Here is a 13409-nt window from a genome sequence, read left to right as displayed (position 1 = left end):
TATCAGGAACCTATGCCAGTGGTTCTTAACCTTGGCTGCTCCTTAAGTATTGGAGGCCTAGAACTACTCCATCAGAAGCTTATGGGTAGTGTTCAGGGCTGTTTCTTTTTAAGAGTTCTATTAGTGATTCCTATTTCATCAGATGGATAATGTTCATAGCTGTTTCTTAAACAGTTCCATTAGTGATTCTGAATGTAGATCGAGGTGAGAGCCATGACTTTTTATATCACACCATCTTATGGAAGAATTTAAGACATTATTTATCTATGTAACTAATTTATTAGTTGACAGGTACTCTTATTTGTTGAAATGGGGTAAAAGTGTTATTCCAATAGTGTATATTCTTTAGAATTATTTTTAAATACCAAAAATGTCTTTTAACAAGTCATAAGATAATTGACCACTTACCAACTTAATATACTATATTTAAAATGAAACTTTAACCAGGTTTTTGTGTGTGCCCAAAGCATCATCTTAAGTTTTCCAGTTCTGGATTCCATAAAGTTGTATGTCTACTTTAAAGGACTACTAACAATTTTTAAGTATGACAACTTAGATGGACTAATAAGTAAGCACAATTTGAATTATCCTACTTCCAAGTTTCTTCATTCCAACAGTCAAAAATATTAAGTATTAAAGATAATTGCCTGTTTACTCTCTTCTCTGAATGTGTGTTATATATGTGTGTGTGTGTATACACACACACACATGTATATATACTAGTATACATACATTCTGTTCTTTAAGCGAACCCAGCTGTATTTATGGTAAAAATAAGCAAGTTAAAAAAAAAACCACAAGCATTTGTATACATAGTTTTTAAGCATTTAAAATTTTATTGACCTTATTTTTTAAAAAAGTTAAACTTAAGGTCACACCTCTAAGTTTGATATACTATATACAGATCGTGCAGAATATGACTATGAAGAGATACAAATTAGTCCATGCCCAAAAAGATTTACTAAAGAATCATCTTCATAAATACATATAAAATTCTTGTGAAGATAGGACTGTCCAGGTTTTCTGAGACACTTTCAAAGCGACCCAAGGCACAAAATGTACACACCATTGTGAATACATACATATTCCAGACTTTGTGCCTCTAATACAGCCCAAAGATTTGGCTTCATGACTTATAAAACTAAATGTACTGAAATGATATTCTGCTTAGCTGAAAAACCACAGGACCTATAAACATGTAATTACTCCAAAATATGGAGATACAAATACAAGCACTTTATTTTAAAAAGCGAACACAAAAAAGGTGTAAATTCAAAAGTGTTTAAATGCTTCCATTTTGGATAATTCGATTAAGAACCTATACAAGCTTTTTCCCAGAGCTAATACATCACTAGTCTCTACTAAGGAAAATGAATTCTAAAAATTAACATGGTTTTCAGTAATTCAAATTTCACTATACAAAAACCTAGAGACCAATAGTATCCAATAGCTTCAAAAGATAAGCTATTCTTTTTGATGTAATCAACGTTATCAATGTTTGTCTGGGTCTGTTTTTATATATATATATATACACATAAGGAAAATGTACACTCTATAGTTTCTTATAAAATAGCAAATAAGGAGTAGATGTAGGAGATGTAGAAGGGGAAAGAGAATTCAAAAAGTCCTTCTCTTCAGTAACTTTTACTTCAGAATCATCAAAAAGCAACCACTTCCCCTCATACTCCTTTAAGCTTTGCACTACGTATGAAATTTTGTTCTCGAATCCACCAATGTTAATGCCTGTTTGGTCACTGGATTCCTTGCTCCTATCAGATTCATGGGTCCCATTAGTAATGTTAGTTTCAGAATTTCTATTTTCAGCAAATGCTGTACTGGTACCTTTGTCAGGATTAGCTACTTTGTTGTATAGCTCATAATCTGCTTTGCTCTTTTGTCCTCCAAGAAGTCCAATAGCTTCTACATTTTTTTTGTTCAAAACTTTAGTTGGCTGTGTGTTTCCATTGACTCTAATTGACACTTCATCATCGTAATTTTCAGCCATACCCCTTGCTTCCTCCTCATTCAGTGGTTCTGGCTTACTCATTTCACACAACTGGTCAAGCACAAAATTTCCCTTATCTAGTTCTAAACTGTTAAGGTCTGTGACTTTAACAGAAGCAGTGTAGTGCCCACTACTAATTGTAATGCCACTATGCATCACAACTGCAAATAATCCATAGCTGTCATTGGTTGGCTTTGTACTCCATTCTTCTAGTGACAGTTTGAGAGGTGTCAGTAAAGGAGTGTTGATCTTGGAAAGTCCACCACCATAACAATCAAACCTTTGGAAGAAAAATAAAATAAGGTTTTCTGCTATTCCACTTTATATTTTTTATATACCCAATGTGAAACCAAGTAAGAGTCTGAATGAACCCTTAATATTTAGTGTTCCTATGAGTAAACACGAAATAATAAAAAAGACCCCAACTTATGTACTTAAAATATTTCCACAAAGAAAAATATTGAAAATGCTAATTAATATTTAAGTGTTTCTGTAAAGGCTCAAGGCATCCCCTCCACCCCCCAATTTTGTGCAGTTAAGAAAATGAAAGGATCATATGTCGTTCTTCTGGCACAAAGTATATGGAGAGTTACTGGGAAGCTCTCATACTAATTTGAAAAATTCATTAATATAAAAAGGAATAAAATCTACGACATGTATACATGACAGAAAAGTCAGACTATTCAAAATGCAACTGATATTTTTATATTTTAATTGCTTTTAGATATTTAAATTTTCAACTATATAAGAATCAAATTGTTCAGATTCGTTTGATTTCCTGGCTTACCTTAAAACTAAATAATTTTGCCTTTTTCTCTCCTTATAAAAACCTTACTGTATATAAAATTTGTTCTCTGCTTTCATCAATTCAACTATATTTGATAAGCAATGAAAAGGTGTGAAGAAATCAGAATATGTATTCACACTGATGCATTTTTACAGGGAAACTTAAGAGAACAAACTTTTCTAAGGCAATCTTTATAAATTACTTCATTTCAGTAGTTTATATTATACTATTTGAACAAAACTTCTCTTATATAGCAGCTCATTTTCTTCATATAGCTTTTATTTATAATACTCACTCCAAGCCACTAGCAGCAAAACACTTCAAATGAATGGTTATAACTTCAGGCATTTTGTCAAACAAAAGACTTCGTTCAGCTTCAGTATAATGATGGCAATTTTCACAGAAATATTTATCTTCTCCTACAATCCTCTCCACTGAAGCAAATTGTGAAATTGCCCACCTCAGGGTCTTCATTTCTGTTTTTGGCTCTGGAGAAACTACATAAGAGAATCCTTTCACTCACAAATGAAAAATCTGTCCAACATTTAAAAATTAAACCACTAAGTTCTATGTTCAAAATTAGCATGCAATTTCAACTTACTAATCCTTCCAATAATAAAAACAATAACTAGTTTCAGAAACTCTATCATAAAGTTCTCCCTCAACAGTGCACATCCTTTAAATATTTCTATTTGATCAGCATTTGCTAGAGACAGAAAGAATATGACAGAAAAACCTAGTCTCTGACTCATAAGACAGACTTTAGTTTATATTTAACTAGAGGCCTGATGCACGAAATTCGTGCAAGGGGCTCGGCCCTCACAGTTGCAGCCCCAGCTTTCTCCAGAAGGTCATCCGGAAGGACGTCCAGCTGTCTGGTCTAATTAGCATATTATGCTTTTATTATTATAGAAGGTAGCCAATTTCCAATATCTGAGCAAGTAAATCAGTCTCATGATCATTTCCTGTTACATTTCCATGCTTTTTGTGGTTTATACTAGACAAAACAACGGCTCAAATATTGTGTTAACAAAAATATCCTCGGTAGCTCTGAGAAATTCAGGTACCCAAATGTTAACTTACCAAAACATTTCATTTTCATTATACTCTACACATCAAAATAAAGATTCCACAATTTTCCAAATGCTAACTATTGACAAGTGAAGCTATATAAGCAGAAAGATTTTATTATACAAAAGACACTAAAAAATAACTGCTCAATAATTATGCAAGCTATTTACTAGACTGCTTATTGAAGAAGACTGTAATTATTTCATGGTCCTTACAAATACTCCAGTTTTTGCTTACTTTCAGAACTCTCCTCTACTTTAGAAAGCTCATCTTCTTGTACTGGCACACTGATGTCTTGAAAATCTTCTCTTCTTTCTGTTAAACTTTCACATTCTAAACAACGAGTTCTTAATACCAGCTGACCTTGAAATAACTTCTCTACAAGCTCAAAACCAATTTGCTCTGTGCCTAAAACAAAAACAGGAAAATAAAGTCTATATATATTAGTTTTTCAGCATAGCCCAAGTAACCAATATTCATTTAAAGTATATGTGAATAAAAGGCTGATTTTCAAATCTCAACCTGCTTATTAGCATTAAAAGGTGCCTTATTCATGAAATGTAAATTCTATAAAGGTAGTTTAGAATACGAATTACTGTTCTCTAAATAAAGGAAGTCACAACTGTGTCTTCATAATTCACACCCCCTAGAGAATAACTGTAAAATAAAGATGACACTTGGTAAAACCAAAAACACATCAATACTAGTTTCCCCGAGAGCTGTAGATCTGGAAGAAGGTAGGTAGAAATCCAGTCCAAGCATGATGCATCTACTTAGTTCTCTACTTTAAAACTGAATTACACTAAATACAATACCTTTCATGTGTTTGTCAAATATTGCTTATATAAAGGGGTAAAGTATATATCCTCTTCCCGTTAAAATTTATTGAATTCCCTTATTTTATAATCCATAAACTAACATTACCTTAAGATTGAGATTTATACAAACACACGAAACATAGCACAGTGCTTAAAACACCACAGTACAAAGTATTAAATTTTTCTTTTTAAACAAAACGTCAGCCAGATTTATATTGTACATATATCTAAGAGAATAATTCCAATTCTGCAACTATTAACCTGCCTACCTATCAATGTCTAAGAATAAATTATACTTACCTTTGTTTATGGGCTTAACTTCATTACCATTAATGGACTTAACATTATTTCCTGGAGATTCAAGTCCACAGCCATTAATTGTGTTATCATTTTCACACTTCCCAGAGTCCTCTTCAAGATCATATTCATTTTCTTTAGATTGTCCTTTGGATCCTTGGTTTATTTTCCCCAGACTACAGAATTTAGAAAGGATGCTGGGTTGCTTAGTTGCAGACTTTAACCAACTTATTTTAACTTTTGATTTCTTCTGTGAGGGTCTTGCACTCTCATTTTCAGGAATGTGCTTAGTGACTATTTTAGGAGGAATCTCTAATATATCACCTGTAGCTTTTCTTTTTGATCTAGTTTGTCTCTGGTTCTCTTCCAATGACTGATGTTCCTTGGATACCTTAACTTTTTTCTTCATGTTACCAAATTCAGTGTCACTTTTTCTCTTCCCATTTCCTTTTGGGAGTTTTTCTTTATAGTCTTCAGCATGCCCCATATTGTCCATCTCTGTGCTATTAACCCCATTAATTGCTTCTCTCTGATTAGGTTTTTCTTCTACCTTGTTAGATAATTCTGCCACATTTTTTACTTCTTCTTTTTTTAGGAGTTGGCATGTTTCTTGAATGTTTCCCAAAATACACTGTAATACTTCCTGTGCATCATGCTGTAGATATCCTTCATACATAGGGTTGAGTTCCCTATTAAAAAAAATATATATTTCCCATTTCATATATTATGCTTATAAAGAATACAAGTAAGAAAACTTTCCTATATAGAAACTAGAGGCCCGATGCACGAAATTCCTGCACTCAGGGTGGGTTGGGGGGAGGGGGTGTCCCTCAGCCCAGCCTGCGCCCTCTCGTAGTCTGGGAGCCCTTGCTCCTTATCGCCCCCTTGCTCACTGCTCCTTAGCGCTGCCACGGAGGTTGGAGAGGCTCCCGCTCGCCAGCCCTGAGCCCAGCTCCTGGCTGAGCGATGCTCCCCCTGTGGGAGCGCAATGACCACCATGGGGCAGCTCCTGCATTGAGCGTCTGCCCCCTGGTGGTCAGTGTGCCTCATAACGACAGGTCATTCTGCCGTTCGGTTGATTTGCATATTAGCCTTTTATTATATAGGATGATTTAATATTTATAGGGATATCATAGCTTTACTTTTTTCATTTTTATTATTTTTTAAAAATTCCTCACCCAAGAATATGCTTTCACTGAGTTTTAGAGCAAGGAAGGGGGAGAGAGAGAGCAAGAGAAACATCCATGTGAGAGAGAAACATGAATCAGTTGCCTCTCATATGCACCCCAACTGGGAATCAAACCTATACCCTTCTGATGTATGGAATGACTCTCCAATCAAATGATCCACCCAGCCAGGGCCATAACTTTATTTTTTAAATCTAAAAGCATTCATTCAGCTACAAATGTGAAACTTTCAAACTAATTCTTAGCCCTAGCTGGTTTGGCTCAGTTGATAGAGCATCGGCCTATGGACTGAAGGGTCCCGGGTTCGATTCTAGTCAAGGGCACATACCCGGATTGTGGGCTCTCTCCCCAGTAGGGTGGTGTACAGGAGGCAGCCAATCAGTGATTCTCTCTCATCATTGATGTTTCTATCTCTCTTCCTTCCTCTCTGAAGTCAATACAAATACGTTTTTTTTAAATAATAAATATATTTTTTAAAAATTGCTCTTAAGTCACCATGCTACACTGCCTGTTAAACATATAGCAATGTATTACATCTACGTCTATTCCTAAACCAGTGGTTCCCAAACTTATTTGGCCTACCGCCCCCTTTCCAGAAAAAATATTACTCAGCGCCCCCTGGAAATTAATTTTTTTTTTAATTTTAATAGCAATTAAACAGAAAGTTATATGCCCCCAAATGCACCTGTGGCCATCACCGCCCCCCTGGATCGCTGCAGCGCCCACTAGGGGGCGGTAGCGCCCACTTTGGGAATCACTGTCCTAAACCAAATGAGTAGATAATTTTTTAAAAGGCTTAACCTATAACATTTTAAATAAAGCTCTTTTATATATAGGATAAAGTTTTATTTTTAAAGACAATACTACAAAGAGATCTAATCCAGTTAACAGCTCTAAATACACACAACAACAAAAAATATTTGGAATTTATATTTCTTATGCATATTTTGAATACAAACCTACAATTCATAATCTGAAATCTTTAAGACAAAATATGTTTGGGTATTCAGAACTTTTCAGATTAAAAAAGACGGTATGACACATAAGTAAAATATATATCACCAACATGTAAGGGACACTATCCTCTAAGCAAACACATTACTATTTCTATTTTAAAAAATATATGGATCTTCGTATTACAGGTAAATATGAATAAAGACTATAAACTCATATATATCTGGGTTTAATGAGTTTAATACCAAACTTATTAAAAGTTTTTCAGTTTTTGGAGTCTCTGGGATAATAAGGACTATAAATATGTAGTTTCTATTTTCTTTGCCCTTTATTACACCCCCATTTGTTCATGTATCACTCTCCTCCAAGAAAAGCAGTAACTAAATTAGAATCCTAAAATTATATTATAGGCTATACCTGAGTGTGTTAAGTAATCGTCTTGGCTGAGTAGCAAGTTCATCAGTGTATTTTTCTGGATTTAAAAGAAAACTAGCCTGAAGCTGTTCAACTGAAATGATTAAGGACTGTAAACTGCATATTAGTTCATAACTTGCCAAAGAATCTTCTTTACAATTTCCCTGTCAAGAAAGAAACAAATCAGTATTATTTATGAACAAATTAAGTACCTTCCCCCTTATCTTTGTCTCACTAGACAAAACTAGTTTTTCTAAATTTCATCATAGCAGTAATTTTATGGAGGTATACAAATAAACTTTTAAAATTTTAAGTTTTTTATTTATTATGTGGATAATGGTTTTCTAATTATGTAAGTCAACAGTTCCTTTAATTTACTTAAATTTTAAAAGTGAGTCAATTGGAAAAACAATGAGTGACAGGTGATATAAAGGTATGATAAATTGTGATGGTGGGTATACAAATGACAATGTTTATTGGTAAACAATAAATTAAAGGCCTGGAGAAGACACTCAGTAAAAGGGAATAATCTAGTTAGCTACCCTACAAGAATGACAAATAATTGCCTTTCTGACTGTAAACTACTAAGAAATTTAATTCTAAGTTATATTTTAACTGAGAAATAATCTTTGTCATCCTCCTCCCAAATCCTCTGTGCATCTAATTACTTTATTATGAAGCAAGTGAGTTTCCATTAATTTACTTTTTATATTTTGTTATTTTTATGTTTTACCTTCTCTTTTTGATTGGCTTCATCTTTAAGAGCTTCTTTCTTCCTTGAAATAACATTAAATAAGTGCTTCACTCCAGATTTAAAACCAGGACAAAAATATAATACCTATAAAAAGTGAAATTGTCTGAGTGTTTACTGAACAAACAACAATAGTATAGTGTTTAACATTATTCAAAAATTATCATGCTTTTTAAGTAGCGCACTTTAAAATATGCATTACTGAAAATTCTGAGATTATGATTTGTGTCAAAAAAATTGTTCTTGCCCTAGCCAGTTTGGCTTAGTGGAAGAGTGTCGGGCCTGCAGACTGAAGGGTCCCGGATTTGATTCTGGTCAAGGGCACATATCTCGGTTGTGGGCTCGATCCCTGGCCGATTGGGGCCCTGCAGGAGGCAGCCAATCCATGTGTCTCTCTCACATCAATGTTTCTATGTCTCTGTCTCTACCTCTCCCTTCCTCTCTCTCTAAAAACCAATGGAAAAACATCTTTGGGTGAGGATTAACAACAACAAATTTGTTCTCTATTTCATCATTGTAGCCCACTCTCTGCCTTCACTAGCAATAAAGCATTGAGCCTGAGCAGATAGTGCTAAGACTTATGGTTTTAAGAATACAACATAAAACAGACATGGTTCCAAGGGTTAAATACATTATCACCATAGCACCAGGAATTGAGAGAAAAACTAAACATCTGGCATCTTCCACTTAAGGTCTACTCAACTATGCTCTCCCAATTTTAATGCATCACTTTCTCTTACCCCAAGGAAGGTTATAACATACAACTTAGAATCATTATTCGTATTGTAGCCCATTCCAGTTTATTTACAATCAAAGGCAAAGGTAGTATGGACAATTAAAATACTCTAGTAATCTGAAATTCTCAGAAGCATTAAATGTTATATCATTCTTTGCCTACTGTTTTATTATATATCAGAATTGTCAACTTACCTGAAGTATACTATTAAGATAACAAGTATTGCCGAGATTATTTAGCCCCACAAATGGTAACAAGTTTTCTCTCTTCTCACAATTCATAGGTGAGGACTGTGCTGCAGGAACAACTTGATCACTATTAAGTATAGAGGGGAGAAGAAAGATATAATGAAATAGTATCTTAGAGAAACAAAGCAGAAATATTACTTTCCTAGATTTAGTCTTTTCCCAAAAGTTATATGATCTGAAAAGCATATGGATTTTACTCAAATGACATTTTAAGAAAATATGCAGAAGTGAAAAATTTGCTGTACACCAGAATACAAATTTTACAAGCACTTTAAAATTATTACAATTAAGATACCTCAAAGTTAATTCCATCAAGAGGCTATTAATCCTATTTTACAGATCAGAAAATAATAATTCGTAGTGATTTGTTAAGCCATCATGACACTTTTATCAAGTACTGCTGACTCTTGAACAATGCAGGGTGTGTGTTTAGGGGTGTGGGGGGTGGGTAGAGGTACTGACCTCCCCGCATGCATGGTTGGAAATTTCCCTATAGCTTTGACTCCCCCAAAATTTAACTATTCATAGCCTACCAGGAGCCTTACTGAAAACAAAAACAGTCAATCAACATATTTTGTATGTATTATAAACTGGTCTTATAATAAAGCAGCAGTTCTCAACCTGGGGGTCGAACGACCCTTTCACAGGGGTCGCCTAAGACCATCGGAAAACACATATATAATTACATATTGTTTTTGTGATTTATCACTATGCTTTAATTATGTTCAATTTGTAACAATGAAATTGGGGGTCACCACAACATGAGGAACTGTATTAAAGGGTCGCGGCATTAGGAAGGTTGAGAACCACTGTAATAAACTAGAGAAAGGAAAATGTTGAGAAAATACATTTACGGTATTTATTGAAAAACAGCCCGGTACACATGGACCCACATAATTTAAACCCATGTTCAAGGATCAATTGCAGTTTAACTCTGAATAGAAACCTGGGATAGCTTGACTATGACAATATTTGGGAGAGGCTTCACTAAGAAGTCAGATTCTATTAATAAAATAAGAGGAGCCCTAGCTGGGTCGGCCTTCGGACTGAAGGGTCCTGGGTTCAATTCCAGTCAAGGGCACATAACTGGGTTGCAGGCTCGATTCCCCATCTCCAGCATGTGTGGGAGGCAACCAATCAATGTATCTCTCACATCAATGTTTCTTTGTCTCCTTCCCTTCCACTCTCTCTAAAAATCAATGGAAAAATATCCTCAGGTGAGGATTAACAACCCCCCCCCCCAAAAAAAAAATAAAAGAGGAAAAAGAGTCTATGAAGAAAATTACACAGCTGTCCCTCACTTAAAATGAATTAAGTTTATAACTTTAACAAGTATTAGGTCATAGCATTTTTATTTTATAGCTGCTATTACTCTAGCACCTCAAAGTATTTATAGGCATGAATGCTGGTAAACAAAAGCTTCACACACAACCTCTTAAGCTGATTATTGGTTAATATTAGGAAATTACACATAAAACCAAATCTACTTTAGTCATACAGCAGAGTGCCTATCTGTTGAATAGAGAGCTGGTGTAGACTCCAACTGGAGCAACTATTGATGGAATAAAGTATTTCATTTTGTTCTGATCTCCTTTTAGTCACCAAAGGATTTTTATCAAAAGCATTTGTTTTTAATTTTATTTAAAATAAATTTGCCATTGTACATCTCCAACAGGTTTGCTAATTCACATATCAGATATGACTATAAGTAAAGTTTAAATATCTCAGGTAACTGTCAAGTACAGTATTCTTAAACAAAAAAATCACCCATTTATTTACCCTTACACTAACCATGTTGTACTACAAAACAAACACGTTTACATTAAAAGCAGTGTTAGTGGATAAATATTTCTGCCAGTTAGTCAAATTGGCTGAGCACAATGTACATTGAGTTAACATGGAAGTGATCCCTGAAGGGAACCACCATATACTGTTAGGCTTGTCTCACAAATATGTGTGGGTGGTGATGGTTGTTTTTTTGTTTGTTTTTGCCTCTATGGACTATCAGGTAGGAATGTCTAAAGATATTGACCTAATTTCACCAGTTTTTTGTTGATGTAGAATTTTAAAAGTACAGAAATATACTTACGATACCTACATTTCAGATCCTCTATAATCAGAAGAAACCTTTTCTTCATTTTCTTGAGAATCTGTGAAATCCAAGGCTCTCTTAGTTTCCTTTTTCTGAAAAAACTTCAAGGAAAGTCTGTTTTTCTTTGATGGACTACCTCTTGAAAGCCCATTACTTTCATTAGGTATGACACCAGGCATTTTTTCTTCAAATACCAAAGAGTTGACAAATACTGATTTGTATACGGACGTTATAATCACCAATCATATCTGTGAATCACAAAAAGTTTTCAGTTATCAGCTGCAGTCAATAAAATAAAATTTGAAAAATTTACTAAGGAATAATTACTAATTAGAACGTCATATTTGAAAACCTAATGCCTGGCAATAATAAGTGCTCAATGTTCTATTGCTTGCCATTTGTCCTAGCTTTCTTACCCAACGAAACTATCAGATAGCTCCACCGGTGTGGCTCAGTGATTGAGCATGGACCCATGCACCAGGAGGTCCTGGTTCCGGTCCTGGTCAGGCACATGCCCAGATTGTGGGCTCAATCCCCAGTAGGGGGCGTGCAGGAGGCAGCCGATCATTGATTCTCTCTCATCATTTATGTTTCTCTCTCTCCCTCTCCCTTCCTCTCTTGAAAATCAATAAAAACACTTTTTTTAAGAAGCGGAGAAATAATATTTTTTTAGCCTGCTATTAGAGTAAGGGTCACCTCACAAAAGACCTCATTTTAGTAGACCTACAGTAGATTAATAAGTAAAACCTTCATTTTTATTAACTTATTAATTCACTCAGAAAATATTGACTGAGCAACTACCATCTCTAATTTACAAAGTAGAGAGTGGGAAACAGGGATGAATGGAAAAATCAAAGGATGCTGGAATAAGTTTTCCTTCCAAGGTCTTTTCTACTTATTAATATGAACACATGAAAGAAAGTCTCTAAAAAGTACCTTTAAAATGTAATTTGAATACAAGAAAAGGCAAAGACCTGGTGTTGTTATACCTAAAAACTTGAGTGAAAAGTAACAGAACAAATCAAAGTTGGGATAAGTGAGCAACTTCGTGTATATAACATTCTTATGCACTAGAAGCAATATAGCACTAATTTTCCAAACATTGGTTAAAGTATACATTTTTTAAAAAAATAATGCTTTATGCAGGGAAAAAAGAAAGGGTGATTTGGTTTGCCTTTTGCTATTTTTCTTCCCAGTTTTAAAGTAAAACTTTTAGGTTAAAAAATGGCACTACTGCGCTGAAAGCCTGAGGGCAGGGTGGGTGGGGACGGGAGGGGGAGGAGGAAGTCAATGGGGTTTGGAAAAGAAGACAACTGTAATACTTTCAACAATAAAGATTTTTTAAAAAATAAATAAAAAAGCACTATTTGTGGTAGTTACTTTATATGTTAATCCTATTTTTCATTAGGATAGCTGGAGGTGGGGGAGATTACCTAAGAGAAATTATTTAGAAACCAAAAGCTCAGCAACAACTTTCCAATATAGATAGAGTAATACCACGAACTAACAAAACTCACTCGAATTCCATCTTTCCTGAGCATTTCACTGGATGCTTCTGATCTGGGAATTCACACACTGAAATCGGCAGTGAAACCACATTTCTGAGACTCAACTCAGGAATGTGGAAAGCTGACCCGCTTCCCCACCCCCTCCTCCACCGGAGGCTCCCGGTGAAACGCGCAGGAGTGACAGCCCGCCGCGGGTGTCGGCCCTCCAGCACCCGAGGTTTCTAATGAGCCGCAGACACTGGGCTCTAAGAAACAGAGGAACCGGACTTCACAGAAGAAAAGCTCATCACGCCGCTGAAATAACGGATTACCAATCAGTCCTGGCTCCCTCCAAGTCCTACTAAACACCTAACATTAATGAGAAGATAACATCTCTTGCTCTTGGCTTTCCTTAAAACTGGGGGTTGTTACGTAAAAAAAATAAGTCTCTCTCGTAAGTCTAAATCAAATTTCACAGAAAACACAATGAATCGAGCATTAAATGTTCCCACAAATGACAGCGTTGACCATTCGGTCCCATTAGTTTTAAAAGTTCTTTCCT

At 35.0% G+C, this 13409-nt stretch overlaps 1 protein-coding gene across 4 annotated transcripts; it reads right to left on the bottom strand.

Annotated features, from left to right (window-relative positions):
* Positions 1-813: 813 nt before the first annotated feature.
* On the bottom strand, positions 814-12896 carry USP1 (ubiquitin specific peptidase 1). Of its 4 annotated transcripts, XM_023754666.1 has the most exons (9): positions 12878-12896; positions 11367-11608; positions 9215-9335; positions 8267-8371; positions 7537-7697; positions 4982-5667; positions 4101-4271; positions 3088-3289; positions 814-2285 (listed from the first exon to the last, which is right to left on the bottom strand). In XM_023754666.1, exons 2-9 carry the CDS (start codon positions 11537-11539, stop codon positions 1553-1555), a joined length of 2352 nt encoding a protein of 783 aa, XP_023610434.1. In that variant the 5' UTR covers positions 11540-11608; positions 12878-12896; the 3' UTR covers positions 814-1552. The 4 variants fall into 4 exon arrangements, with proteins under 4 accessions (XP_023610434.1, XP_014312216.1, XP_006089823.1 ...); XM_014456730.2 differs by lacking the exon at positions 12878-12896 and having other exon boundaries at positions 11367-11817; XM_006089761.3 differs by lacking the exon at positions 12878-12896 and having other exon boundaries at positions 11358-11496.
* Positions 12897-13409: the final 513 nt, after the last annotated feature.

This window comes from Myotis lucifugus, unplaced genomic scaffold (genome assembly GCF_000147115.1).
Source record: "Myotis lucifugus unplaced genomic scaffold, Myoluc2.0 scaffold_63, whole genome shotgun sequence".
Taxonomy (NCBI): domain Eukaryota; kingdom Metazoa; phylum Chordata; class Mammalia; order Chiroptera; family Vespertilionidae; genus Myotis; species Myotis lucifugus.
This window is presented reverse-complemented; position numbering and strand designations above follow the sequence as displayed.